Source organism: Aotus nancymaae, unplaced genomic scaffold, assembly GCF_030222135.1.
Source record: "Aotus nancymaae isolate 86718 unplaced genomic scaffold, 86718_ANA_hifiasm-v0.15.2.pri h1tg000092l, whole genome shotgun sequence".
NCBI classification, from domain to species: domain Eukaryota; kingdom Metazoa; phylum Chordata; class Mammalia; order Primates; family Aotidae; genus Aotus; species Aotus nancymaae.
In genome coordinates, this window is record NW_026988507.1 from 4,768,866 (window position 1) to 4,795,136 (window position 26,271).

The window sequence follows — 26,271 nt, forward strand, 5'->3', positions numbered from 1 at the left end:
ATAAGCGTAACTTCCCTCAAAGCAACAACACCCACCCCCGCTTTAAAAAAAAAAAAAAAAAAAAAAGATAATAATAAACAAGCAACAAACCCTGAAGAAGGGAAGTAACTGATTTCCAGATTTGCTATATTATAATACTTAAAATGTCCAGTTCTCAGTGTAAAATCTCTAGATACATCAAGAAAAAGAAAAGTATGGTCCTAACACAGAGAGGAAAAAGCAGTCGGTAAAACTGTCCCTGTGGACACACAGAGACTGCATTTATTAGATGAAGACATTTTGTATTTAGCAATTACACATATTTGAAGAACTAAAGGAAATCTTGCCTAAAGAATTTAAGTAAGCATAAGAAAGAAAATATCAATAGAGATTGGAATTATTAAAAAGAACCAATTAGCAAAGTACAATAACTAAAATAAACTCATGAGATGGGCTCTTCAGCAGATATGAAATAGAAGAATCAGCAAATTGAAAGCTAGGTCTATTAAGATTATCCAGTCTGGCCAGGCACAGTGGCTCAAACCTGTAATCCCAGCACTTTGGGAGGCCAAGGTAGGCAGATCATGAGGTCAGGGGTTTGAGACCAGGTTGACCAACATGATGAACCCCGTCTCTACTAAAAATACCAAAAATTGACCAGGCATGGTGGTGCATGCCTGTAATCCCAGCTTCTCAGGAGGCTGAGGCAGAAGAATTGCTTGAACCTGGGAGGCAGAGGTTGCAGTGAGCTGAGATCATGCCATTGCACTCCAGCATGGGCAACAAGAGTGAAACTCCATCTCAAAAGAAAAAAGAAAAAGATTATCCAGTCAGAAATTGAAAGACAAAGGGATGAGGATGAAGGAACACAGTCTCAGAAATTAGTGGGGGCACCATCAAATATACCAACACATACATTATAGAAGTCCCAGATAAAAAAGGAGAGAAAGAAACAGAAATAATATTTGAAAAATCAATGGCTGAAAACTTCCCACATTTAATAAAAACACTATTTTGCACATCCAGGAAACTCAACAAATTCCATGTAGGATAAACGCAAAGAGATCTAAACCTAGTAGTATCATATTCAAAGTGTCAAAAGACAAAGACAAAGGAGTCATGGCAAAGAATAATGACAGTAGAAAGAGAAAAGTGATTCATCACATACAAAGGGTCCTCAGTAAGATTAACAGCTAGCTTTTCACAGAAACCATGGAGGCCAGGGGCAATGGGATGATATATTGAAAGTGCTGAAAGAAAGACTGTCAACCACATATTCTATATCTAGCAAACCTATCCTTCAAAAATGGAGAAATTAGGACATCCCCAGATAAAGAAAATCTAAAAGAATCTGTTGTTGGCAAAGACCTGCTGTTATTAGTCTGTTTTCATGCTACTGATAAAGATATTCCTGAGACTGGTTCATTTATAAAGAAAAAAAGGTTTAATGGACTCACAGTTCCACATGTCTGGGAAGGGCTCACAATCATGGCAGAAGGCAAAAGGCATGTCTTACATGGCGGCAGGCAAGAGATAATGAGAGCAAAGTGAAAGAGGTTCCCCCTTATAAAACCATCAGATCTTGTGGGACTTATTCACTACCTTGAGAACAATATGGGGGAACTGCCCCCCTGACTCAATTATCTCCCACCAGGTCCCTCCCATAACATGTGGGAATTACGGGGGCTACAATTCGAGATGAGATTTGGGTGAGGACATAGCCAAACCATATTACTTGCCCTACTAGAAACACAGATTGAACACCTTTAATCCAAAAACCTGAATCTGAAATGCTCCAAAATCTAAAACTTTTCAAGTGTTGACATAACACTCAAGGAAAATGCTCACTGAAACATTTTGGATTTGAGATGCTCAAATGGTAAGTATAATGCAAATTTTCCAAAATCTGAAAATAATCTGAAATCTGCAATGCTTCTGGTCCCAAGCATTGTGGACAAGGAATGCTTAACCCATACTAAGAGTGTCCTTCAGTAATAAATAGACACTTGACAGTAACTCTAATTCCCCTAAAGAAATAAAAAGCAGTAATAGAGCTAACTACATATATAAATATGAAAAGTAGTATATTTTTGTATGTCACTATTTTCTTCTATTTTATTTAAAAGACACAAAGCGACAATTATGAAACTGTTGGTGAGCTTATAATGCATTAAGTTGTAATTTGCATGATGATAATACCACAAAGGAGTAGAGAAGAAAGAGATTAATACCAAGGTGAATTTTTTATATACTATTTGGAATTAAAATTGCCATTAATTCAAAATATATTATTTTAAAGTAAGTTGTTAATTATAATCCCTAAGGAAGCTACGAAATAAAGATCAAGAAACAACAATGGAATTAAAATGGCATACTAGAAATATCTATTTAACACACAAAAAAAGTAGCAATGAAGGAACAGAAAAATAAGAGACAAAAAGACATATATTAAACAAACAGCAAAATGGCAGACGTAACTGCTACTTCATGAGTAATTACATTAAATATAAATGAACTAAATATTAAGATCAAAAGGCAACAAGCAGAAATAAATGAAACAGAGGACATTAAAGTAACAAAAAATCAACAAAAGTTGGTTCTTTGAAAAAATAACAAAATTGGCAAACTTAGGCTGATCAAGAAAAAAGGAGAGAAGACTCAATGGGCTAAAATCAGAAACAAAAGGGGAACATTTCTGTTACTCTTGCAAAAATAAAAAGAATTATAAGGAATTACTATGCATAATTATAAGCCAACAAATTAGACAACCTAGATAAAATGGATGAATTCCTAGACAAATATGGACTACTTAAGCTAACTTAAAAAAAAAAATAGAAAACTTGAATAGACCTATAACAAATAAAGAGATTGGACTGACAGAAAAAAATTTCTTTAAAGAAAAGCCCAGGGTCAGATGGCTTCACTGATGAATTCTATCTACGATTTAAAGAAAAATTAACACCAATGTTTCATAAACTCTTTTAAAAACAAAGAAGAGAGAATACTTCTCAACTTATTCTATGCAATAGTATTATGCTGATACCAAAACCAGACAAAGACAACATAAGAAAACTAGATACCTAATATCTCTTGCAAATACAGATGCAAAATTCTTCAAGAAAATACTAGAAAACCAAATCCTGCAACATATAAAAAGTACCACATACCATGACCAAGTGGGATCTATCCAGGAATGCAAGGATGATTCAACGTACAAAAATCAGCAATCCTTGTAATATCCCATATTAATAGAATAACAAACAAAAACCACATACAAGATAGTGTCAACAGATACAAAAGGAGCATCTGGCAAAATCCAACACCCTTCATGATTAAAAACACTCAAAAACTAGGAATAGAACTTTCCCAACCTGATAAAGAGTATCAGTGAAAAACTCACTCATACTTAATGGTGAAAGACTGAATGCTTTCCTCCTAAGATCGTTATATTGGAGGTTCTAGTCAAGACAACTAGGTAAGAAAAAATAAAGGTCTCCAAATTGGAAAGGAAGAAGTAAAATTACTTCTGTTCACAGATGGCATGACATTGTTTACAAAAATCCTAAGGAATCCACCCAAAATACAATTAGAGCAAATAAGCCAGTTTAGCAAGGTTGCAGCACATACAGAAAAAAATCAATATACAAAAAACAATTACATTTCTATACACTAGCAATAGGTAATCCAAAAATTAAATTAAGGAAACAATTTATAATAGCATCAAAAGAACAATGTACTTAGAATAAATTTAAGAGGAAAAAGAAGTACGAGACTTATACATTGAAACTATAAAATATTGTTGATAGAAATGAAAGACCTATATAAATGAAAAGACATCTTGTGTTCACAGATTAAAAGACTTAATATTGTTAAGATGGCAATACTCTCCAAACTGACCTATGGAAACAACATTATTCTTATCAAAATCCCAGCTGGATTTTTTTTTGCCAAAGTAGATGAGCTGATCCTAAAATTCTCATGAAAATGCAAAAGACCCAGAATAGCCAAAACAATCCTGAAAAAGAAAAACGAAATTTTGAAGTTTCTAATTTCAAAACTGACTACAAAGTTACAATGATCAATAAAGTGTGGTACCTGTAAAAAATGCAGACATGTAGATCAATGGAAAACAAGTGAGAGTCTACAAACAAACTCCTTAATTTTTGGCTAAGTGCTTTTTAACAAGGGTGCCAAGATAGTCTTTTCAAAAATGGTGCTGGTACACCCAGATATACACATGGAAAATGGCAGAGTAAGACCCTATCTCATAACATTTACAAAAATTAACTAAAAATAAATCATAGACCTATATCCATAAAACTCTTCAAAGATTAATGTTGAAAAATACTTCATGACTTTGGATTATGAATGTTTTCTAAGATATGACACCAAAAACACAAATAACAGAATAAAAGGTAAACCAGACGTCATCAAAATTAAAAATAATTTTGCTTCAAAGGATACTATTAAGAAAGTGAAAACACAATCCATAGAATGGGAGAAAATATTTTCAATGTATCTGCTATGGTTTGAATGTCTCTTCCAATTTAGGTATTGCCAGTGTGGTGGTATTAAAGAGGTGGAGACTTTAATAGGTGATTAGGCTAAGAGGGCTCTTCCCTCATGAATGGGATTAGGTGCTCTTACAAAAGCAGTTGATAAAGGGAGTTCTCCCCACTTGCCCTTCTGTCTTCTGCTATGTGAAGACACAGCATTCCTCTCCTCCAGAGGATGCAACCCTCACCAGACACCAAATGCCAGAAACTCGATCTTGGAATTTCCAGCCTCTGTAACTATGAAAAATAAATTTCTATTCTTTACAAATTACCTGGTCTGTGGTACTGTGTTATAGCAGCACAAAGAGACTGAGACAATATCCAATAAGGGACTTCTATCCCAAATATATAAAAAATGCTTACAACTCAACAATAAAATGAAAAAACAATTATAATAGGCAAAGGATTTGAACGAACAGGTTTCTCCAAAGAAGCTATTCAAATGAAAAACACATGAGAAGATGCTCACCATCAGTAGGCATTGGAGGAAGCAGTCAAAACTGCAATGATGTACCACTTCATACCAGCTAGAATGGCTATTTTTTTTAAAATGCTGATGGGGATGTGAAGACATTAGAGTCCTCATATATTGCAGGTGGATATGCAGTCACTTTGGAAAATACTATGGCAGTTCCTCAAAATGTTAAACCTACAGTTACTGTATATCCCAGCAATTCCATTCTTTGTTATATTCTCAAGAGATGTGACACCATGTGTCACCACAAAAACTTGTCCGTGAATGTTCATAGCAGAATTATTCACAATAGCCAGAGGAGAAACACCCAACTGTCTATCAATTAATGAATAAACAATGCAGTTTATTCATATAATGGAATATTATTTGGCCACAAAAAGCAATGAAGTACTGATACATGCTACAACATGAATGAACCTCAAAAACAGGAAATGAAGTGAAAGAAGACAGTCACAGAAGGCTTTACACTGTACAGCTCCAGTTTTATGAAATGCCCATAGAAAATCTCTAGAAACAGGCATTAGATTGGTGGTTGCCAGGGGACAAGGGAAAGATAGATTAGGGAGTGAGTGCTAATGGGCACTAGTTTCTTTTGAAGACAATAAAAATGTTCTAGAATTAGATGGTGGTGATCACAACTTGGTGAATGCACTTAAAACACCTGAATTGTTTACATATTTTTAATATTTTCGGTTTTATTACATACTGAATAGATTCACAAGAAAACATTTAAAATATTTTAAATACTTGAATGTGCAGAATAGGAAAATCCCCAGAAACAGAAAGCAAATAGATTAGTGGTTACCAAGGGCTAAGGGAAAGGGGTACACCTCAATTGTACACTTTAAAAAGGGCATTTTATGGTATATAAATATCTATATATAGCTGTTATATTTAAAAAGGGGCATAAGGGCCGGCCACTGTGGCTCATGCCTGTAATCCCAGCATTTCGGGAAGTCTAGGTGGGTGGATCACAAGGTCAGGAGTTCGAGACAAGCCTGGCCAATATAGTGAAACCCTGCCTCTACTAAAAATGCAAAAATTAGCTGGGTGTGGTGGTTGGCGCCTGTAATCCCAGCTACTCGGGAGGCTGAGGCAGGAGAATCGCTTAAATCCAGGAGGCAGAGGTTGCAGTGAGCCGAGATTATGCCACCACACGCCAGCCCAGGTGACAGAGCAAAACTGTATCTCAAAAAAATAAAAAGAAAAAAGAGGGGCAGAAGCTTTAAATAAGCATTTGATAGAAACTATAAGGCTAACTGAAAATGTTTATAATTTACATATTTTTAAGATATCTCATAAATAATTAAAGCCAAATAGTTTTGAGCACAGGGAGTATATCCCCAAGAATTTCCCTCAATTTTCTGCAAGTTAATCTGTGTGAAATGCTAGGAAATATGTGATGTAACTATAATGGTGACTTCGTAAAATGAGATAACAAAACAACCCATGAGGACCTTATAAAAATGCAACTTTTGCATTTTGAAATTTATTTTTGATTTTTTTTTTTTTTTTTTTTTTTGCTAGAACAATATACAAACCAACAGAGAAGCCAAAGACAAATTTAGAGAAAAGGTAACAACATTCGGCCGTTGGTCCAAAACTCTTTTTCAGTGAGGTGGGAAAGAGTACTTCAAAAACCATCTGCAGCTTTCAAGCTAAGAAGCCAGAATGGGTACAACATGCTTAGAATCCTCTGTTAAAAAATCAAAGGGTAATTAATTATGTCTATCCATCAGGGCTGCCATGTAAGCACCCTGCCTCAGGAGTAGGCTGACACGCTTGGGGCTTGAAAATTTTGGTCATCAGCTCATTGCTGGTGCCCAGTAATTTTGATCTAACTGTCACACCTGGATAGGGGCCAGATGATCAAGAGAAAATGCCTGTTTCCGTGCTGCATCCCCAGTGGAAGTTGAGACCACCAAAAGCAGAGGTCTAATAACACTATTCAGAATAGTGATGGTGAAATTCAGAGTGCTCTGGCACCCACGTATGTCCCTTTAGACAGTGCTTGAATTTCAACCTGGTGTTTGAATTTCAACCTCAGCACAGACTAATATTTTATTACATTTTGTTAAACACTGTATGGACTATTTCTTTGAGTTTCTAAACAAGCACTTTTTAGTATATACTAAGAAATCATTTCTAAAAGTAAAACGAAATGAAACAAAAAACAAAAACCCCCATCAATTTTCCTAGTGAAACCCTGAAGAAATCAGAGCTGCCTTTGGCTCACATCTGCAGGGCCGAGTGTACATTCCTCTGGGGCCAAAAGTTCAAGGGCAATCCTCCCGCCTCCAGTCCTCTTTTCTTTTTCAAACAAAATACTGTCTTAAAATATTGGAGTGTTTCCTAGGGGTAATATTCCTGTCAGAAACTGGGTTGGATTATCTAAGAAAAAAATTTTTCCATTTCACTTAGTAGTTATGCTCAGAACAAAAGGGATATATCATCTCAAGCAATTCGTGTTCTGCAATCAGTCTTGTCTTACCAAAACAGTTTAAGACCATCAAAGTAATTTTATGTCTAATAAAGTTTTCAGCGTGGGAACAAGGAATAAACAGAGGTTACCTCCATGTACAGTTATCTTGATTAAGATATCCGTAGAGAAAGCAAGCCACTCCTACGACTGCTGCCAGGAGAAGCATCTGAGTGTAATAGCCCAGCCAAGCAAAGTAGATGCCAATCTTCTCTCCATAATATTTCCTGAAGAAAGACAGAAATTATTTTTAGAAGATACAAATAATTACTCTGCAGCTTCATCCTAATATTAATTTCTGATTTTAAATAAAGGAGGCTTTAAGCTTAAACCTGACTCCATTCACCCTTAAAACATTCATTTTCATAGCAGACCCTGAATTCTACTATGAAACAAAAAGTGTATTACACATCATAGAAGAACCGATCACTATCGCTGGTTTGCCTGTGGAAAGTATATTAAAATACAGCAAGGGAGAGAAAAATGCTGATTATGGAATAAATACAGAGTATAACTATCATTCTTTGTAAAGACCAGCACTATTTTACACATTCTCCAAATGACTGTTCTTTATATGCATGAGACAAATGAACATGACCAATCTGCTCAGTTATTTGCTTTTACTTAACTAGGGAAGTTCCTTGGAGGAAATGTAATGTAAATCACAAATACAGTTGACCCTTAAACAACACAGGTTTGAACTGCACAGGTCCACTTAAATGTGGTTTTTTTTTTTCAATAAAAGATACACCTAGTGTGCCTGCCTCTCTTGCCTCCCTTCCACTTCCTCCACCTCTTCCCCGTGTCAACCCCGAAACAGCAAGAATAACCTCTCCTCTTTTTCCTCCTCCTCAGCCTACTCAACGCGAAGACAAGGATGAAGACCTTTATGATGATTCATTTCCATTTAATGAGTAGTACACTTATTTTCTTATGATTTTCTTAATAACATTTTCTTTTCTCTAGCTTAACTTTGTTGTAAGAATATAGTATATAATACATATAACATTCAAAATATGTGTTAATTGACTGCTCATATTATTGATAAGGTTTCCAGTCAACAGCAGACTGTTAAGTTTAAGGGGAGTCAAAATTTATATGCAGGTTTTCAACTGTATGTGTGTGGGGTGTCAGTGCCCTACCCCTGCGTCGTTCAAGGGGCAACTGTACTAATAAGAAAAAAATAATACTAATCTGTAGTGGAATGTCTCTCTGACCAAACTTTTTGCAAAACTTATGTGAGAGTGAAAGAAGGGAGGATGCATATGATTGAGGAATCCATCACCCTGTATTTCTTATATCTAGCACTTCTATTTTTTCTTAAGTTTAAAAAAAACGATTAATGGCATACTCTGGGGTAAAACTGAAGAGGCCAGGTAGGCAAGACTAGAAGAAAGGAGGTTGACCAAGAAGCAGTTCCAGAATTGTTCCTGAAAGGGAGGTCAAGTACAGTTAGGCAGAAAGAGGGTTTAGGAATGAAGAGATGGTTCAGGTGACTGCTGCTGTTGCTGATATGCCCCAAGACTAACTCATTTCTGCCTTCATCTTGATCTGCAGAACAAGGAGGTTTACATAGCTCTGAGGCCTACGTGAAACTTCAGACTCAGTATGGAGCTGGGCTGAACTCCTTGGTCTTATCCTCGTGGGGACTTAGCTCTGAGCAAGACCTGAAGTCCTGGGAGACTTTGGACAGGAACATCCCCGGGCTGGACCAGCACTCACAAAGCAGGTCTGAGACCAGCTCCATGGGTCACAGGCCTGGGTATGTGTCACATCCACAGGGAAAAAGAAAGAGCTGAGACAGACCTGAAATGGAACTGGGAGATGGGAGGAAAACAGTGTGCTGATCTTCATATGCCTGGAGCTTTGCTGTCTGGCTCACGGAAGGCAGGCAAATGGCAGGTTCAGCATAGAGCCTGGTAGAGAAGTCTGCACATGGGTTTGAGACACTTTGGCCTCTTTTTGGTTATGCTTTCTATAATAAGTTTTCATCAGCCATCCATCCTGGAAATGCCATATTTAAACTGGAAAGAATCTTAGAAGTTGCCTGGTCCAACCTTCCAATAATAAAAATATCCTGCGGTATTTAGAGAGCTAGTCAGGCAGTCTCTGCTTGGTTATTTACTGTGACAAGGAGTTCAATACTTTCTATGGCATCCCTGTTACATTGCAGGCAAGGCCAGAAAGATTTTCTTCAAATCTTAAAAGGAAATCTGTCTCTCAGTTCTTGCTGAAAAGCTAGAAATAATGAGGATTCCTTCAAATGCAATATTTTCTGATCACTGTCCCTCTCTGCCAAACACCTCCCAACTCTTAAAATCAATTTAACAAAATCAGCTTTGATTTTTAAAACCAAAGTTACAAGTATACAGTCATTAAATAGTCTAATAGCTCTAGAAGGCTGGTTATAAAAAGGAGCAGTCCCCTGCCCCCTCCCCTACTTCCTGCTGTCAGGAAGCAGTCACTTTAAACTCTTATAGCTGATGCTTACAATATTCTTCCCTATCTCTAAAGAACATGCAAGAAGTGCTGCTTATTGACTTTTCAGTTTTGTGTATCACCTATTGACTTTCTATTCTGGAAGATGAGGATTAAGCTCTCTTTCAACCCCCTGCCTCATCTACACATCCACATCTCTATTCCCATCATCTTGACATAGTTACATTATAATTTTTGGTTAGATCAATATTCTTGCTTTACATTATTATGATTCTATAAACACTGATCACAGCTGAATCAAGTCACTGCTATAATTACTTTTTCCTCCCTGCCCAATGTCTTGTTTTCCCTAGAGTTAATAATTGTCTTGATGGTTCATTGCTTAGTTTTCTGTGTACTCTCAACAATTCAAGCCCAGACTCTCACCTAATGTGTAACTTTCTCAGTAGGTTAAAACACATGAGATCATCTATCAGTTTCAACTCCTTGAATAAATGCCCTCAGACCTCCTCCAACCCTAACTAATGACTCTCCAAGCCCCGCTGCCGAACTGTATCACCTGGAATCTATGTCCCTCTCTCTTGTGCTAGCATTTCCTGTTTACTAAATCTTCTGTCTTCCTTCTTGGTGGAGCACCTTCTCCATTACCTTGCACATCTAACCTGTGAAAATTCTTCATATTTAACAGTTTGAGCATATACAGTTATATATGTGTGTGTGTGTGTGTGTGTGTGTGTGTGTGTGTGTGTGTGTGTGTGGTTAAACTTTCCTTAGACATGTGAAGTTACCGCTGTCTTTGTGTAGTGTTATTGAGAAGTACAGTGCTATTGAGTCTTGATCCTTTGTAGGATTTTCTTTTCATTTTGCTTTCTAAAGGCTAGCAGGATCTCTTTGTCCACAGCATTCTGAGCTGTCGTGGTGGAGTGACTCAGTGGCTCTATTTTCATCTTCTGGGCTGGGCACTCAGCAGGCTCTTTCCACCTAGAGACTCATGATGCTTAGTTCTTCAGATACTTCTCTGGAAGTACTTCTCAGATTTCTTCCCTACATTATTTCTCCTCTGGTTTCTGATACTCTATTATTTATACGTTATACCTCCTGGACTGATCTAATTTTTAATCTTTTCCCCCTTTTCTACCTCTATATAAGTTTTGCTCTATGCTCTACATAATTCCTTCAACTTCATTTTCTAATGCCTTCTATTGGTGTTTTTCTGTCTTAACACATTTTTGGTTTCCAAGAGCTAGATTTTATTCTCACAATGATCCTTTTTTATAGGATCCTGCCCTTGTCTTGTGAATATCCTATTTTCTTTTATCACTCTGGGGGTAAAAATGGGAATTTGGAGGGCAACCTTTTTACCTGTGCAAAGTCTGTTCCCATAGGTTGCTGTTTCCAGTTTGGTTTACTTTTTGGGAAAGAGCCCATTTTCCGTCTGTACTCCCTCGGAACCACAGATGAAGTTTAATAGCCTGAATACTCAAGGGGTTACCAGTGGAAAGCGATGAAGGGAAAGAACACATGGACCAGGGACAGGGAATAGTTTAACGCATTTCCCCTAGCAAAATATATTTAAAATAGTCAGGAGCCAAAAAAAAAAAAAAAAAACACCAAAAAGCACATAATGATTAAGAACCCATAACCCTGCCATCAGATGCTAATAGTTTAACATAAAAGGAAATTAATAAAATGGAAACTTCACATGAATGTCAACCTAAAATATCTGCATATGTACAAACACCTTTTAAAATCTTATTCTACAGGGTAAACAGAGTTAATGAAAGTGCCTCTTCATGACTATAATCCCGGTGATAAAAATGAATGAGAAGGGATTCCGAGTATGAAATCCCTTAGGAAATAATGAATCTAAGCAATAATCGTTAATAGCTGCTATCATCACAAAAAAAAGAGACAACTGGAAATTATATACCTTCTGATATAAGTACCCAACTCCATCTATCAAGTATTCTTATATAAAATCTAACCTTAATCAGATTAAGCTTCTAGATGAGGATCCAATTACTTAGCTAATGCAAATACACAAATTACTTAGTTAAAGCAAATACAGAGGAACATGTTCAACACCACCACAGGAGAGAATGAAATCAGCAAAATAGGGAATGCAAGACATTCCTGCAACAATGGCAAGGAAAACAAGAATAAACAGTGAAACTGAGACCAGAAGAAATTTGAGAGATTGTATTAACTGCAACCTCTGGACCACATTTGGATCCTGCTTTGAACTACAAAACCATTAAGTGTTTTTTCAGCAATAAGGGAAATCTGAATCCTGATTATTTGATGATATTAAATAAAACAATTTTTTTTTTTTTTTTGAGACAGGGTCTTACTCTGTTGCCTTTGAGTGCAGTGGCACAATCACAGCTCACTGCAGCCTCAAACTCGTGGGCTCAAGCAATCCTCCCGTCTCAGTCTCCTGAGTAGCTGGGACTACAGGTGTGAGCCACTATGCCTGGCTAATTATTTTTTCTTTTTAAAGACTAGGTCTTACTATTTTGCTGAGGCTGGCCTTGAACTCCTGGCCTCAAGCGATCCTCCTGCTTTGGCTTCTTAAAATGCTGGGATTAGAGGACTGAGCCACCTCAGCCGCCTTCCTTTTCAAAAGTGGGTAGTCTGGTTAGGTTTAAATGCCATGAAATTTGGAATTTGCTTCAAAATGATCCAGTGGAGTAGGGAGTGGGGATGGAAAGAAGTGGGAGTAAAAGTGAAACAAGATTAGCTATGAGTTTATAATTTTTGGAGCTGGGTGACAGATGAATGCAGGCTTGCTATGATACTCTATTTCTGTATATGTCTGAAATTTCCCATGGTAAATATAAAACAAAACAAACTATTCATTTGTTTAAAACTCTCACTTTTAAGATCTAGTAGTTTTCCCAAGTAGATGTGAAATGCATGAGGCACTGAGACACCACAGAAGAACAGGTACGTGGCTCCAGGCAGACAGGAAGTTAACTCTCCTCTCCTCTTCACTCTCCACATCCAATCCATAAACAAGTCATATTGACTCGACTCCCCAAAGACATCCCAAATCTGCTCCCACAGGCTCTTTCCTGGCTTACTCAAACAGCCTCCTACCTAGTGGTCTCCTTGCTTCCTGTGCCCCTTATAATCCATTCTCCACATTATCTTTGCAAAATGTGAACAGGATACAATGACTTAAACATTTAAAATATTACAACTGCTTCTCACTGCAATTAAAATCTAAATTCTTTTCGGTGCTCTTGCTACCCCTCTAACTTCATGTCTTAACATTCTCTTTCTCACTAGCACTGGTCTTTGATGTTTCCTCAAACTTGCCAAATGTGTGTGCATCTTAGGGCCACAGTACAAGCTGCCCCTATTCCTAGAAGGACTTCTCCCAAGTCCTCAAAGTACTGGCTCCTCTTCACTATATGGTCTCAGCTTAAACATCTCCTCAAATATAATTCCCTCAACTTACTTTCCACTCTGTCTTCCCATCCTATCAGTCTGTTATTTTCTTCACTTCAGTCAGAAATTCTGTTGGCTTATTTGTGTGTTCTTGGCCTATCTCCCACAAGCCAGTGGTATCTTTGGCCCTGCCCAAACAATGTAAGCTTCTAGAGGAAAACCAACAGGGTATCCTGGGAAGAAAAACTCTTGAGATAGTCATTGTATCTTGTTAGATACAATGAAATAGAACCTAGTAGCAGATATAGGAAAAAAGTAAAAATGTATATGTCTTACCATACAATAGAAGCTACATCTAACATTTACTTCTGTGCAATACAGAATTTGGTGGGTCTGCATCCCAGTTCCTGGGATGGGTGGGGGAGAGGAGGGGTGACCTCTAAACCCTTGGAACTTCCTGAGTTAACAGTGCCTTTTTATTCATGGTGGGGCCCTTGGACTATGCCTGATAGTTTATGCCAGTGAAGTGACTCATGATGGGCCCCTAGAGAGTTTGTGCTAATAAGATGACTCAGGATGGGGGCTGGCCATGCCAGAAAGATCAACCATGTGATTGGAGAACTGGAGCTTTGAGCCAGATGTTACTGTCCATCTTCCAGGGAGAGGTTGATACTGGAGATTGAGCCACATAAGCAGTGATTCAATTAATCATGCCAACATAATTAAGCCTCAATAAAAACCCTGGTCAATGAAGCTCGGCACTCTGGGTTAGCTTCCCTAGCTGGCAAGAGTCTTTGAGTACTGTCACACTCAGCTGCTGTGGGGGTAACACCCTGATACAATCCCTCACCTGATAAGATCCAGGGGCTGCTTTTTGTATATGCTTCGAGGATGAGCCCATTCTCTGTACAGAAGGTACCGTTCATTAGGGCAGCTGGGATCCTCTGACTGACGGCGGAATTTGCACTGTGAAACAGAAAGGAAATGTGAACACCATAATCATCATGTTTTCACAAATCTGTTTCTTAAACGTGATACAAATACTTGATAGTCAATTGTGAATAAGGGGTCCTCATCTGCTGGAAGGGGTGGAAATACCATCTAATGTTTAGTGATTCTGAAGCCGGCATGGTACTGCCCTCCTTGGTGGTCATTTGTGAATGTGGACAGGGATCAAGTTTTGTTTCTTGAATAAGCTAAGTGTACAACTTCCTGCTTAAATTCAGTTGCCTTTTTTCCTGACTCGTTTTTCTTCTTCTGGCACTAGAACCAGATTACCACCCAGCTAAATCTTAGCATAGGCCCTGACCTTCACCCACCTCCCTCTAAAATACTACATGGGACCATTTGTTAGCCTGAATATACAGGACCACTGCAATTAGAAGAGGCTTTAGTGGAAAAGACCTGGCCATGAGCAAATGTCAACTGCTATAGAACCTTGGCATCCCAAATTAATATTCATGACAGCTATTTGCAAGCGGTCTCAAAATTCATGTCCTGCTATTCACAATTAGCTAAATTCAGTGAGGCACAAAAGTAAAACACATGGACTCTCAGGCTGGATGGCTACATTGGGTCTTTTAGGGTCAGCATTTACTTCACCCAGCTCCCTGTTCTCTAGTTTTTCATGTGTGTCAAGCTACTGTTTAGTCCTAGTTTTAATATGTTATTTTGTATATTTCAATATTGTCTCTATCCACAAATAAATGTACTACACAGAAGCAATTATCAATCTCAGTTTTTGCTTTCTTTGGTCTTACAGTCAGATAAACTGATAGTGAATGTTTATCTGACTGACAAATACAATATAATACAGTATTTAGCTTATTTCAATGACAGAGTTTAAACAGCTTTAGTTATAATGTCCCTGCATTTACAGTGGTCACATTTTAAAAATTTCATTTCATAAAAGATGCTCTCTGCTAGAGAAGTACTCTTGAATTTGAGGAGTTGCTGTAAGTCTCAGAATGTAATCCTTAAAAAAATGTCAACAATCTGAGATACTGCCATTGTCACCACAACCCTGACAGATGCCTTTTTAAAAGCCCAGGGATATTCCAGGGGACAGTCTAAAAACGGTAGTTCAGATGAGGAAGAAAAGTCTATGTTACAGAAAATGATAAGTGAGAAGGTCTAACGTGTATTTTGCTGACAAAGAATTAATCTTTTTTGGTTGATAATAACACTTGTCAGTAATTATGAAAATAGCTAATACTTATAATAGTATTTATTATATGTTAAGGACTAACATTTGACATGGATTAATTTAATCCTCTTAACAACTCTATGAGGTAGGTAATAATTTATCCCCAGCTTATTGACGAGGAAATGGAGGAAGAAAGACTAAATGACTTTCATAAGATCATCCAGCTAGGAAGTGGCAGAGCAGGCATTTTGGTCCCAGAAATGCTAACACAGATTAACTGCTAATCTATACTGCTTTACACATTAACGGTAAGAGAGATACTGTCCATTCATTTATTCCCTCCTTTAAAAATGAGTATCTTTATGACTGGGATCCATCTGTGAATGGAAGACCTGGTTCTTACCCTAAATGAGCTTGTAATCTTGCAGTATTTTCCCTTAATTTTACTAAGGAAGAAACTTACAGTCAGGGAAGTCAGCCCTTTGCTATTGTCAACATCAGAGTATTCAGAAGGCCTTTCAGTTTATTTTTGTCTTTTAACTTACATCATGGAGTGGGAAAGCTGCCTTGTAGATCCCAGAGTTTACAAGTCTGTTGATCCCAAACTTGCTAACATTGTTCATCACTTGATACTTGACCCGAGAGAGGATGAAGTAAACCTAAAAAGATTCCAAAATAGAGTATGTGGTTACACAGTGTAACTAACCAATCCAATCATTGTTTACTACTGTAACACGAATCTGCTGGCACATTTCTTTTCTTTCTGTGCAGTTTTTAAAAATAAAACTAAACCAACTAAACCACAAAACAGCAGGCTCCAAATTACCTCAAGACAGCAACTAAATTTGGTTTAGACTTACAATGCGGCTTCTGGTGGCTGGATTGAAGAAAGCATCTCTATCAACAATGTAAAAATCATTCATCCGGTTCTTCTCAAATGGGGCAGTGAAAAACTCTTGCTCTGGCTTGATGATGCTTTCATCTACACTGAGGACTTTGGTAAACCAGTTGAGCGTACCAAAGGCTGAGGAACGGTTTTTCAGATCGTTGGGTTTCAGAGGCAATTTGATGTGCATTACCTCAGCATATGTACATAACACCTCCCATGGTGCATGTACTTTTACAAATACAAGCTTGTCATCCAAAACCTATATTGGAAAAATAAACACACATAACAAGAAACCAAACCAAATATTTTCACAATTTTAAAACACGTAGATTTTTCTTATGTTGTTGGTAACTTTTTAAAAATACATAGAGAACACCAGTAAAAGCGAAGATAACAATAAAAACAGATTTGCAAACCATCATAAATTTTTGCCTTAAAGACAATTTCTTAGTTTGAATCATTAAGTAATTCAAATATCATAGTTCTTTCATAAAACTATGAAAATAATTTATAAAATGAATAAAACCAAACTTATCACTATACCCAAATTATTGAAAAATTACAGTAAAAAATTATTGAAAAATTACAGTAAAAAACTAGAATATTCATTGTAGTGCTACCATATGAAAAATTTTTAATTTTCTAAACCTCGAACTGTTTACTATCTGTTCAATATGTTATGTGGCTGTTAAAAATGTCAAGGAATTATATTTATTGACATAAATGCATTTGCCATATATTAAAGGGAAAAAGCAAATTATAAAACTGTGAAGTGGTCATTCTTTTTGAAAGAGAAAAAAATGTATATATATATTTTTGAGGAAAACAGCTCAGAAGGACTGCAAAATTATTTATGGACAATTAAGATACAGATTTATTTTCCTTATTCTTACATTTTCTAATTTTTTTATCATAAACTATTTTTTGTCTAACGAAAAAGCTTTTAAAAGTTTCTTAAGGAAGAAAATAATCATTCATACATGCATTCATTGTAAAATTTGTTGGCTATTAAAAAAGATCTGCTGGTTTTGATCAGAAAAAAACGATATATTCTATACAATGCAGATTTTGATTGATTCCTCTCCCAGTCTATGACTAAAATGTGGCCAGGGCTGTGTGTTTCCAACGTCATCCCAGTACTACAAATGGAAGGTGCCCAACAACAGTGGTCAGTCAAGGGCTGAAAAGGGACCAGTACTTACTGATCTTGTTGCTTCTAACTGCAGGCCATGACAGATAAGGTTAGATTCGTATGCTTGTCTTTTTCTCTGTCAAAAGAAATTGGAATATATGTTAGACCTTTAGTTTACCAAAGGCGTTTTTTTTAAAAAAAATTAATAACAAAACCAAACTAGTGTGGACCTGAAAAAGAAATGCATCAGCCCCAAATGGAACAGAAGCAATGAAGTGGCTCTTGCTGCTGGTGACCTGTAAGTGTTGGATCCCCAAGAGAATAACGTGGAGGGTACTTTGATGCCCTGGGCACCTGGAAGGCCCTTGGCTGTCCTGGTGGGGCTTCAATCATCTGAGGTAAATCATAGTATCCTGCTTTGACACAAACCCAGGGACTTTTTGGCTCACAAAAACATACAAATGGAGCTTTCTGAGTCCAATTCACTGATAAGAGTTTTCAGAGCTGAAGATCCTACATTTTAAAATTTTGGTTTCCATGGCAGACATTCAAATGGTTCAAATACTGGATGTGTATGTGCCATCCCTGCATACCTTGACCAAATTCAATAAAACAACGTAGGCAATTTTGGCAAAATTCAGGTAATTTTTTTCTCTCTGCAAGACTGAAATGTTTGTGAAGCAATAAATGTCTAAATCTATAAAAATAGGGGACTAAATAATTGGTAATATATTTATATTATATGGGCATTTCAAAAGATACAGAATAAACTATACTATTAAATTCTAGATGCCTAGGCTTTTGCCAAGCTGTGCCCAAAGTTGTAAGGGAAGCATGTAAAGATGGAGACTTGTTTGACATTTTAAAAAGAATGCTTTTCGTGACAAAACAGTTTATACTGAAGAAAATCAGTAGACACAGAGGTTATGGTTTACATATATCCCCCCAAAATCATGCGAGAAACTGCTATGGTTTAAATATATCCCCCAAAATCATGTTAGAAACTGAATCCCCAATGCAACAGTGTTGGGAGGTGGGGCCTACTGAGGAGTGATGAGGCCACAAGGGCAGACTTAACAAAGTAATGACATTATCACAGGATGGGGTTCATTACCATGGAATGGGCTCCTTATAAAACTGTGGCCCCCTTTTGTTTCTAACTAACCCTGTTTTTGTTTCTTCCCATTCCTCCTCCCTGGCACCCCTCTCTCTTTCTCCCCCTCACCATGGGATGACACAGCAAGAAAGTCCTCAACAGATGCCAGTCCCCTTGATCTCAGACTTCCCAGCCTACAGAACTATGAATTCTAATTCCACAGACTAATTTATAAACAACTGAAATTAGTTCTGTTAGCAGCACAAAATGGACTAACCCATCAGGTCGACCCCTGACCCACCATATTCGCAACTTGAACTTGGGAAGTTGACTCAGATTCATTCTATTTCTTATCTAAGCAGTACTTCTTCCCTCTAAATCCTAATCCTCACATTTTGATTCTTACATAGGAGCCCAACCTTTTTCTTTATATTAGGTAAAGCACTGATCTCACAGACAGTGCTCATCAGTATATGCCTGACATGGTTTTGATTTGTCTTTGCCCAAATCTCATGTCAAAATGTAATCCCCAATGTTGGGGGAGGGGCTTGATGGGAGATGACTGGATCATGGCAGGGTAGGGGATTTCCCCACTTCCTGTTCTGGTGATAGTGAGTTCTCATGAGATCTGGTTGTTTAAAAGCGTGTAGCATCTCCCCTTTGCTCTCATCCTCCTGCTCCAGACATGTAAGATGTGTCTTCTTTCTCTCTGCCTCTGCCATGATTGGAAAGTTCCTGAGGCCTCCCCAGTCATGCTTTCTATACAGCCTGCAGAACTGTGAGCCAATTAAACCTCTTTTCTTTATAAATTACCCAGTCTCGGGTAGTTCTTTATAGCAATGTGAAAATTAATACAATGCCTAATACATATTTGTTGAAAGAATATTCTCAGCTAGCATTAGTTCATTTACAAACATTTCTTGAGTGTCTTCCATTTTGTAGGCATCCTGCAAAGTGCTGATTGCTGAAAGAAGAATTTAAAATAGTCTGCTACAGAGGAATTATAGAGAAACTTAGGGTCCAGTGACCTAAGACTTTCTCCCGATACAGAATTACTCAAACATTTATTCATGTGCTTTCTGGCACTGTAATGGACATCTGCCATTCTTTATGGCCTCCCGTTTTAAACTCCTACCAGAGCCCACATCCACTACAGCAGACAAAAACACAGACACTCCTTTTCCTGGTCTCCCATGAAACTTAGCTACTGGCACTTGAGCTAGGCCCTGTCAACCAGATTACCTGGCTCCAGACTCCAAATTGAATGCTAGCGATGCAAAAAAAGCCAGGCCAAGCAGAATACATTCTAGGGTGGCTGAGGGAGCCAATGTCAGTTCCAAAGACGGCAGAGGTTACGGCAGGAGCTTTCCATAGCTACTGCTAGTCATTGGTGCCAGCGGTGCTGGCAGCAGCCCTGTGCCCAGGACAGCAACCGTGCTTTTTCTCCTACAACAGGATTTGGGGTACTGCTTCTGGCTGCCTATCTCTAAGCTTATTTATCTAACCCTTCAGGAGAATCTGTGGATTCTCTAACATTTTTTTGATAAACTCCTGATCTGCTTAAATTACAGCTCATTGCTGATAGTGGTAAGCAAGAATCCTGACTAACCAAGTGGCCACAAACTAGGGAAAACATGTTAGCCCCAAACCTAAAACATGGTACAGCAGAGAGAGGGAGTATTCTGAAAGGACCAGACACTGTGACATTCTTTCCTTCAGGGGAGATGACTTTCCCTGAGGCTGTACAAAGGGCAACCCAGATAGTCTCACTAGCAGGCCATAGCAGGATCCGTGCCTGTGTCTTTGGTATCCTCTAAAATTCAGCCATGAATTTCACTTAGCACGTGAAAGCTCAGACCCAAGGATTTTAGATCTTGGAGATAAATGTCCTTCTCCTTAAAAGAGTAGGAGAATCAGTCAGAAGAGGGTCTTCTCCAGTGGCTTGATGGGTACTTTAACAATTAAGTGCTGGTAGGGAAAAAATCATGTAACTCTGTTCAATGGCCTTATTACGAATTCAAGGTTCCCATAACAGTTGGGCTGTCTCCTTCCTGGCCCCTAGCTATCCACCAGGGAGCTGTTCCAAACTTTTCAGGTACTCCTTCACTCAATACCTAACTTTCAGCCCAGCATGCTCTGCAGATGACCCCGCCTCCTTGCTTACAGAGAAAAGGGCAGCCACTCACCGGAAACTCCTGCCGGTCTCTTTCTACCTATCAATAGCTGGGCACCACCTCTCTTCTTGGTATCAGAAGTCCATCCTTTTCATCTCTTCTTGAACTTACTTTGGCAATACTTCCTGTTTTTCTCTTCATTGCTTTTACTCCTCTGCCAAAAAACACCTCAAGTGTTTCCCATTCTTAAGAATATTAAGTCCTCCCATGGCCCAGCCTGCTGTTCAATTACTGCCCTCACTTCAGAGATGTCTTTTAATCTTGATATCATTAGCACTTAGAACAAGCCTATAACAGAGTAAGCATGCAATAAATGTCTGATGAGTGAATAAACTGAGTGAATGGTGGATCGATGACTGCCTGTTATGCAGGAATGAACTAGGGAGTTTAAATGGCTGCAGTGCAGCAACTGGGCTCCCTTGTTCTGAGCCCCTCAAATCTTCCATGTGCTTTTACTTATGGGTATTATAGGACATGGTGTAGAAAGAGAGATACAGTTTAATTCTGATGTGTACTAGCAACAGATAGATAGCACAAGGGCATCCTCAGCATGAAGTGATTCCTGGATACTTTAGAGTTTGAATTACCAGATGAAACTGGTAATTACAAAATGAAAGAGTCTTAGAATGAGCCAGCCCCATATGAGGGCAGTTCTGTCAAACACACCAAACACAAAATATTTCTGTCTTGGTTGTATCAGCTGTATCAGCTATGAATGCAACATGCTGAATAGTGCAAGTCAAACATGTACCTTCTTGGTGGAGTTTCTAAACTGAGGCTATGATTCATCACCTTCATGGGACTCTCTTCTCAGATTTTGTTCTAACAGATAGCCCCTGTAGCTTGCAGTTTTGGCTTTCCTCTTACTCCTGGGCATAGTGGTTAGATTCAGAATCAAAACTGAAATCCTGGCTCTGCCATTTACTAACCCTGTGATGTTTGAGCAAATAATCAACTCTATAAGCATCAGCGGTTTCATCTGAAAAAATAGAGGGAAGAAATAGCTTTACTTTGGGATTGTTTTAAGGATTAAGTGTTATCATGGGCATAAAGCACTCAGCATGATGCCTGGCATATAATAAGCACTGTACATATGTCAGCCATTGCCATTACCTTCTCACTACCTTTCAACATGCTCAACTTCCCTTACTCCTTTAAAAAACAATTCTCTCTACTCTGCAGGGCTTAGAGGCTTATCTCTGTTTTAAATACCAAACGTCTAATAAAACAGGCAACCCCATGCACTCTGGCTCTACGCCATGAACCCAGTGACCCTCTCATCTCTGCAGTGGGACACCACTATACCATTTTACTGGAACCCTGAGAGTCACCTAGACTCTAGTCCCCTTCTTGACTCTTCTACACCACTTGGCCATCCTGGTCCCAGGCTACCTTCTTTGATATCTGATGGATGTTTATCTTTTCATTCGCTGAAGGATGTGAATATATCTTTTTATCTTCTCTTTTGCCTCATTTCTATATATAATAAGGTAGGTCGCTGATGAGAATCTATAGTATATATTAATATCATAGATGCAGAAAACATTAGAAATACTTCTCTTCAATCTCATTTTAAGAGCTTGATACTCTCTCAGAGAGATGTACCATTATTTATTTAACCAATCTCGAATGGCTATTTAGGTGGTTTTTACCTTTTTGCTATTATGAAAAATCTTTGTGCATCCATTATTATTTCCTCAGGATAAAGTCCTAAAAGTAAAATTGTTAAATCAAAGAGTGTATTCAATTTTAAGTTCTTTAATATGTATTGCTGTACTGCCCTCCAGAAAGGTTGTACTAATTTATTCTATTTTAGTTCTTTACAAAGAACTCCTGAGATATTTACCTGATTTCTCTCAGGATAATTGGTAGACCTTGGAGTTAGTTTATAATGCCCTCTATTTTACCACCAACTATAAATACTTAAACAGTTGAATCAAGGATAGGACATTTTTATTTGCTTAAACACATTAATATATCACCTTGATGTCACTTTAATAAGACAGTTCTTGTTATTTTCCTCTGGCATGGCAATTCACAAAGAACCAGTGGCATATTTAAAAAATTGATCAAACCAGTTTCTTGGTTTGTCAGGTAGCTAAAGTAAATTAGCATATGTGTTATATTTGTCAAACAGGTACATAACAAAAGACTGCTTAAGAAAAAGATTACTTAAGTCTCTTTAGTATGAAATCATCATCTTTACTTTACCGTAGAATTTACACTTAGATAAGTAACAGTGTTCTTGACTTTTAAAAATTAGGGTAGCGTTGTCTTCCATGTTAAAAATGAAAGATAATTAATATTGCATATTGGCTGACATAGCCATTGCTCAATAAATATTTGCTGAATAAATGAATATCTGAGGCTACACAATTTTAAAGTAAAAATTATCTATGTGTCTTACTGGAAATCTTATACATAAGAATCTAAACTGATAGTCTATGGTCTCTATTTGGCAGTACAAAATGTTTAAACTAGGCTCGCTGATTCTACAAAAAAAAAAAAGGCTCGTCATAAATTAAACTGTGTTGTAAATTCCTATATCTCTAGGGGAGCAATTCATCTGCATTGCAATCAAATTTTATTTTTTAACCTACTAGAATTCTAGGAAAGCCAAAGTGACTGTAATCACTGAGGACCTATGTACGTCACAAAAAGATGCATGTGATTCTATTACTGCTGGTGGAGAATGGTACTAGAGGTTCAAGGTGAAAAAGGACAAAAGCACCTACCACACTGCAGAAACCAGTATCTTATTCATACCTCTTTTGAAAGGTTAATAAAGCTGTCAGAGAAATAAAGAATAAAGCAATCAGAATTACAAAGGACAGACTGGCATAATTAAGGAAGCTTTCTGTCCCTATGCACCCTGGATTACACATTACACATCTCATTCAGCTTAGTAAAGTCATTGTTGTGAAGGACTTACTTGTGAATTGCACAGTAATAATACTGATTGTAAACACAAATATCTACCATTTTTTTTCTATTACCCAACTTTTTCAGTGTAAAAAGCAGGGACTGCAATGTCTAAGTAGTAAAATTAATGAATATACTATGATGATAAAGTAGAAATCAGTTGGGATTAATGAAATATATGAATAGATTGATTTCAAATATTCTTACAGCTTTGTTAAGTAAAGTATTGATGGTGCTGTCACTGTATTTTCAACTTGCCAATCTTTTTTTAACCTACAAAGACGCAAGAGAAATAAGTCATAGGTACTTAATTTGTGAAAAAATTATAGTCTAATTACTCTAAGTGCTATGTATTAGTTATATGTCATGTTCTCCAGAAGGTTTGGTAAGCAGAATACATTATTTAATTGGAACTTAATTTAAATTCAACTGTTTGCAATAAAACATTTAATGTTAGTGGACTGATCTGATAAGGAATTTACTCAAGTTAGTAATGTCTGTTCATTAGGGAACAAAAAACAGATGAGCATTTTAAATGATAAACATAGAATGGAGTGAATATTTAGCTGAAGTTCACTTCCAAATATGCCTTTTAAATTAATATCACAAAAGAAAGAAATGCTCATGCTGGGTAACACAGAAAACAAATTCAGAGAAGAAAAAATAAACACCCATAATTCACTGCCAAGGTAACTATTATATTAGTTAAGTGTACTATAAAGTTTTTTAGTAAAGTGTTTTCCAAACTTATCTGCTTATAGGAACAACTTTGGAGAGCTTATTTAAAATGTAGATTCTTGAGCCCCTCTTCTGGAGATACTGACTCAGCATGTATGGGATGGGCCGGGACAATCTATTTTTAACAAGTGACTCTACTCATAGGACAAGTTTAGGAAATCCATTTTCTAGGACACACCTTTTCTGTGCATATATGCTTGCACAGGTGCACACTAGCAGCTATTCCTTTGTGTTTATCCCCATCAAGCCTGTTTTGTAAGAGAATTTGGTATAGCTGATTTTACCAGTCCTGTAGCCCTTTACAGATGATCTTAAGGTGACACATTTGCCCTGTTGGTACCAGGCAAATGACAGCCTCTTCATTCAAACCTATGGCCAGATCTCAGAAGGAGCAATCAGAAAAGGCTTTTCTCTTCTCCATGTCTTTTTGAACGTCTTGTTAAGGCCCTCAGTAGGATAAAATATAAAAATCAGGTCTTACTTTTCAGAATTTCATTGTCCTCGCTATTTTTAAGGTTTCAGCCCAAAGATACTTCCCATTTTTGAAGTAAGAAGCAAGAACTGGATTCACTGCTCTTAGTGATGATACTCAAAAATAAAACCAAATGTGCTTATACCAGCAACACATTTCATAGCTGTAATTTGAAACTGCTGATTCTAATTTAATTTCTTTCTTTTTACCTACAATCTTAGTATAAACAAGTAGGCTGTAAAGCAAAGGAAAAGATAAAAATATAAAGACCTCCCTGCTTTAGGCTAAAATATTTAGGAACTAAAGATAGATTTGACTTCACTCCCTAAAACAAAACACCGAACACCTGCCAAAAGTTAGCTGGGAAGTAAAACCACCCAACACTGGCTGCCACATCCCTTACTGAACCTATCCTAACACGAGCCTCAAGTTTCCAATTCATGAACTATCTATTGCAAATGTCATTCCCCGGAAAACCTTCCATGCTGTTCTGATTCCTCATGGCCCACCCCCACCTCCAACCTTGTGCTATCTCTTTATTTCTTCAATTTGAAGAAGGTAAGCCAATTTTTAGTCTATGCAAGCATGCCTTCCTCTTTATGAGAATCCATGAGACAAATTCTTCTCAGGAGGATCCTGAGAAGGCCACTGTGTTGCTTTGGAACAACCAGTTTTGTTTTTATTGTGTTGAAGCTTTAAATTATGTTATTAATAAAACCCTCTTATTTTCTTTGGCAACTAGGAAGTTGAGAGGCAAATTTGCGGCTGATCTCTAACTTCTGAACAAGACCTATGGTTGATAATAAATCATTTTATTACTGTGACGCATGGCTTCATTTTATTTTTCTGGATTTTATATTTCTTTTACCCTGATTTAGTCTTTAGTTACTTTCATTCTTGATATATTTCCATAGGTGACCTTAAATACTTTTTCGCTTTCCTCCTAACATTTATATTTAATTGATAAATAAGAACTATATATTACGTACAACATGTTGTTTTAAAGTAGGAATATATAATGGAAGCCAAAAACAAGCTGATTAACATATGCATTTACAGGTCATAAACTTTTGTGGTGAAAACACTTAAAATCTACTCCTTAGCAATTTTCAAGAATATATTATTAACTATAGTCAGCTGTATAATAGTTCTCTTAATGTTATCCCTCTTATCTAACTAAAATTTTGTATCCTTTGACCAACATCTCCCCAACATCCGTGCACCTCCAGCTCCTGGTAATCACTATTCTCCTATCTACTTCTATAAAGAACACTTTTTTTTTTTTTTACACTCAATATGTAAGCATCGAATACTATTTAATAAATCATAAATTCATTCACGCATTGCTTAACAACAGGGATAAGTTCTGAGAATACAATTT

At 37.2% G+C, this 26,271-nt stretch overlaps 1 protein-coding gene across 2 annotated transcripts in view; it reads right to left on the reverse strand.

Moving 5' to 3' along the window:
• The window catches only part of ANO6 (anoctamin 6), a 197,034-nt gene that overhangs the window by 57,039 nt on the left and 113,724 nt on the right, over positions 1-26,271 (reverse strand). For both annotated transcript variants that reach the window (XM_012459079.3, XM_012459078.3), the window contains 5 exons: positions 17,559-17,624; positions 16,328-16,615; positions 16,013-16,126; positions 14,172-14,287; positions 7,582-7,716 (listed from right to left, as the gene is read on the reverse strand). In XM_012459079.3, the coding sequence (XP_012314502.2) occupies positions 7,582-7,716; positions 14,172-14,287; positions 16,013-16,126; positions 16,328-16,615; positions 17,559-17,624 (719 nt within the window). The remainder of the gene's footprint in view (positions 1-7,581; positions 7,717-14,171; positions 14,288-16,012; positions 16,127-16,327; positions 16,616-17,558; positions 17,625-26,271) is intronic.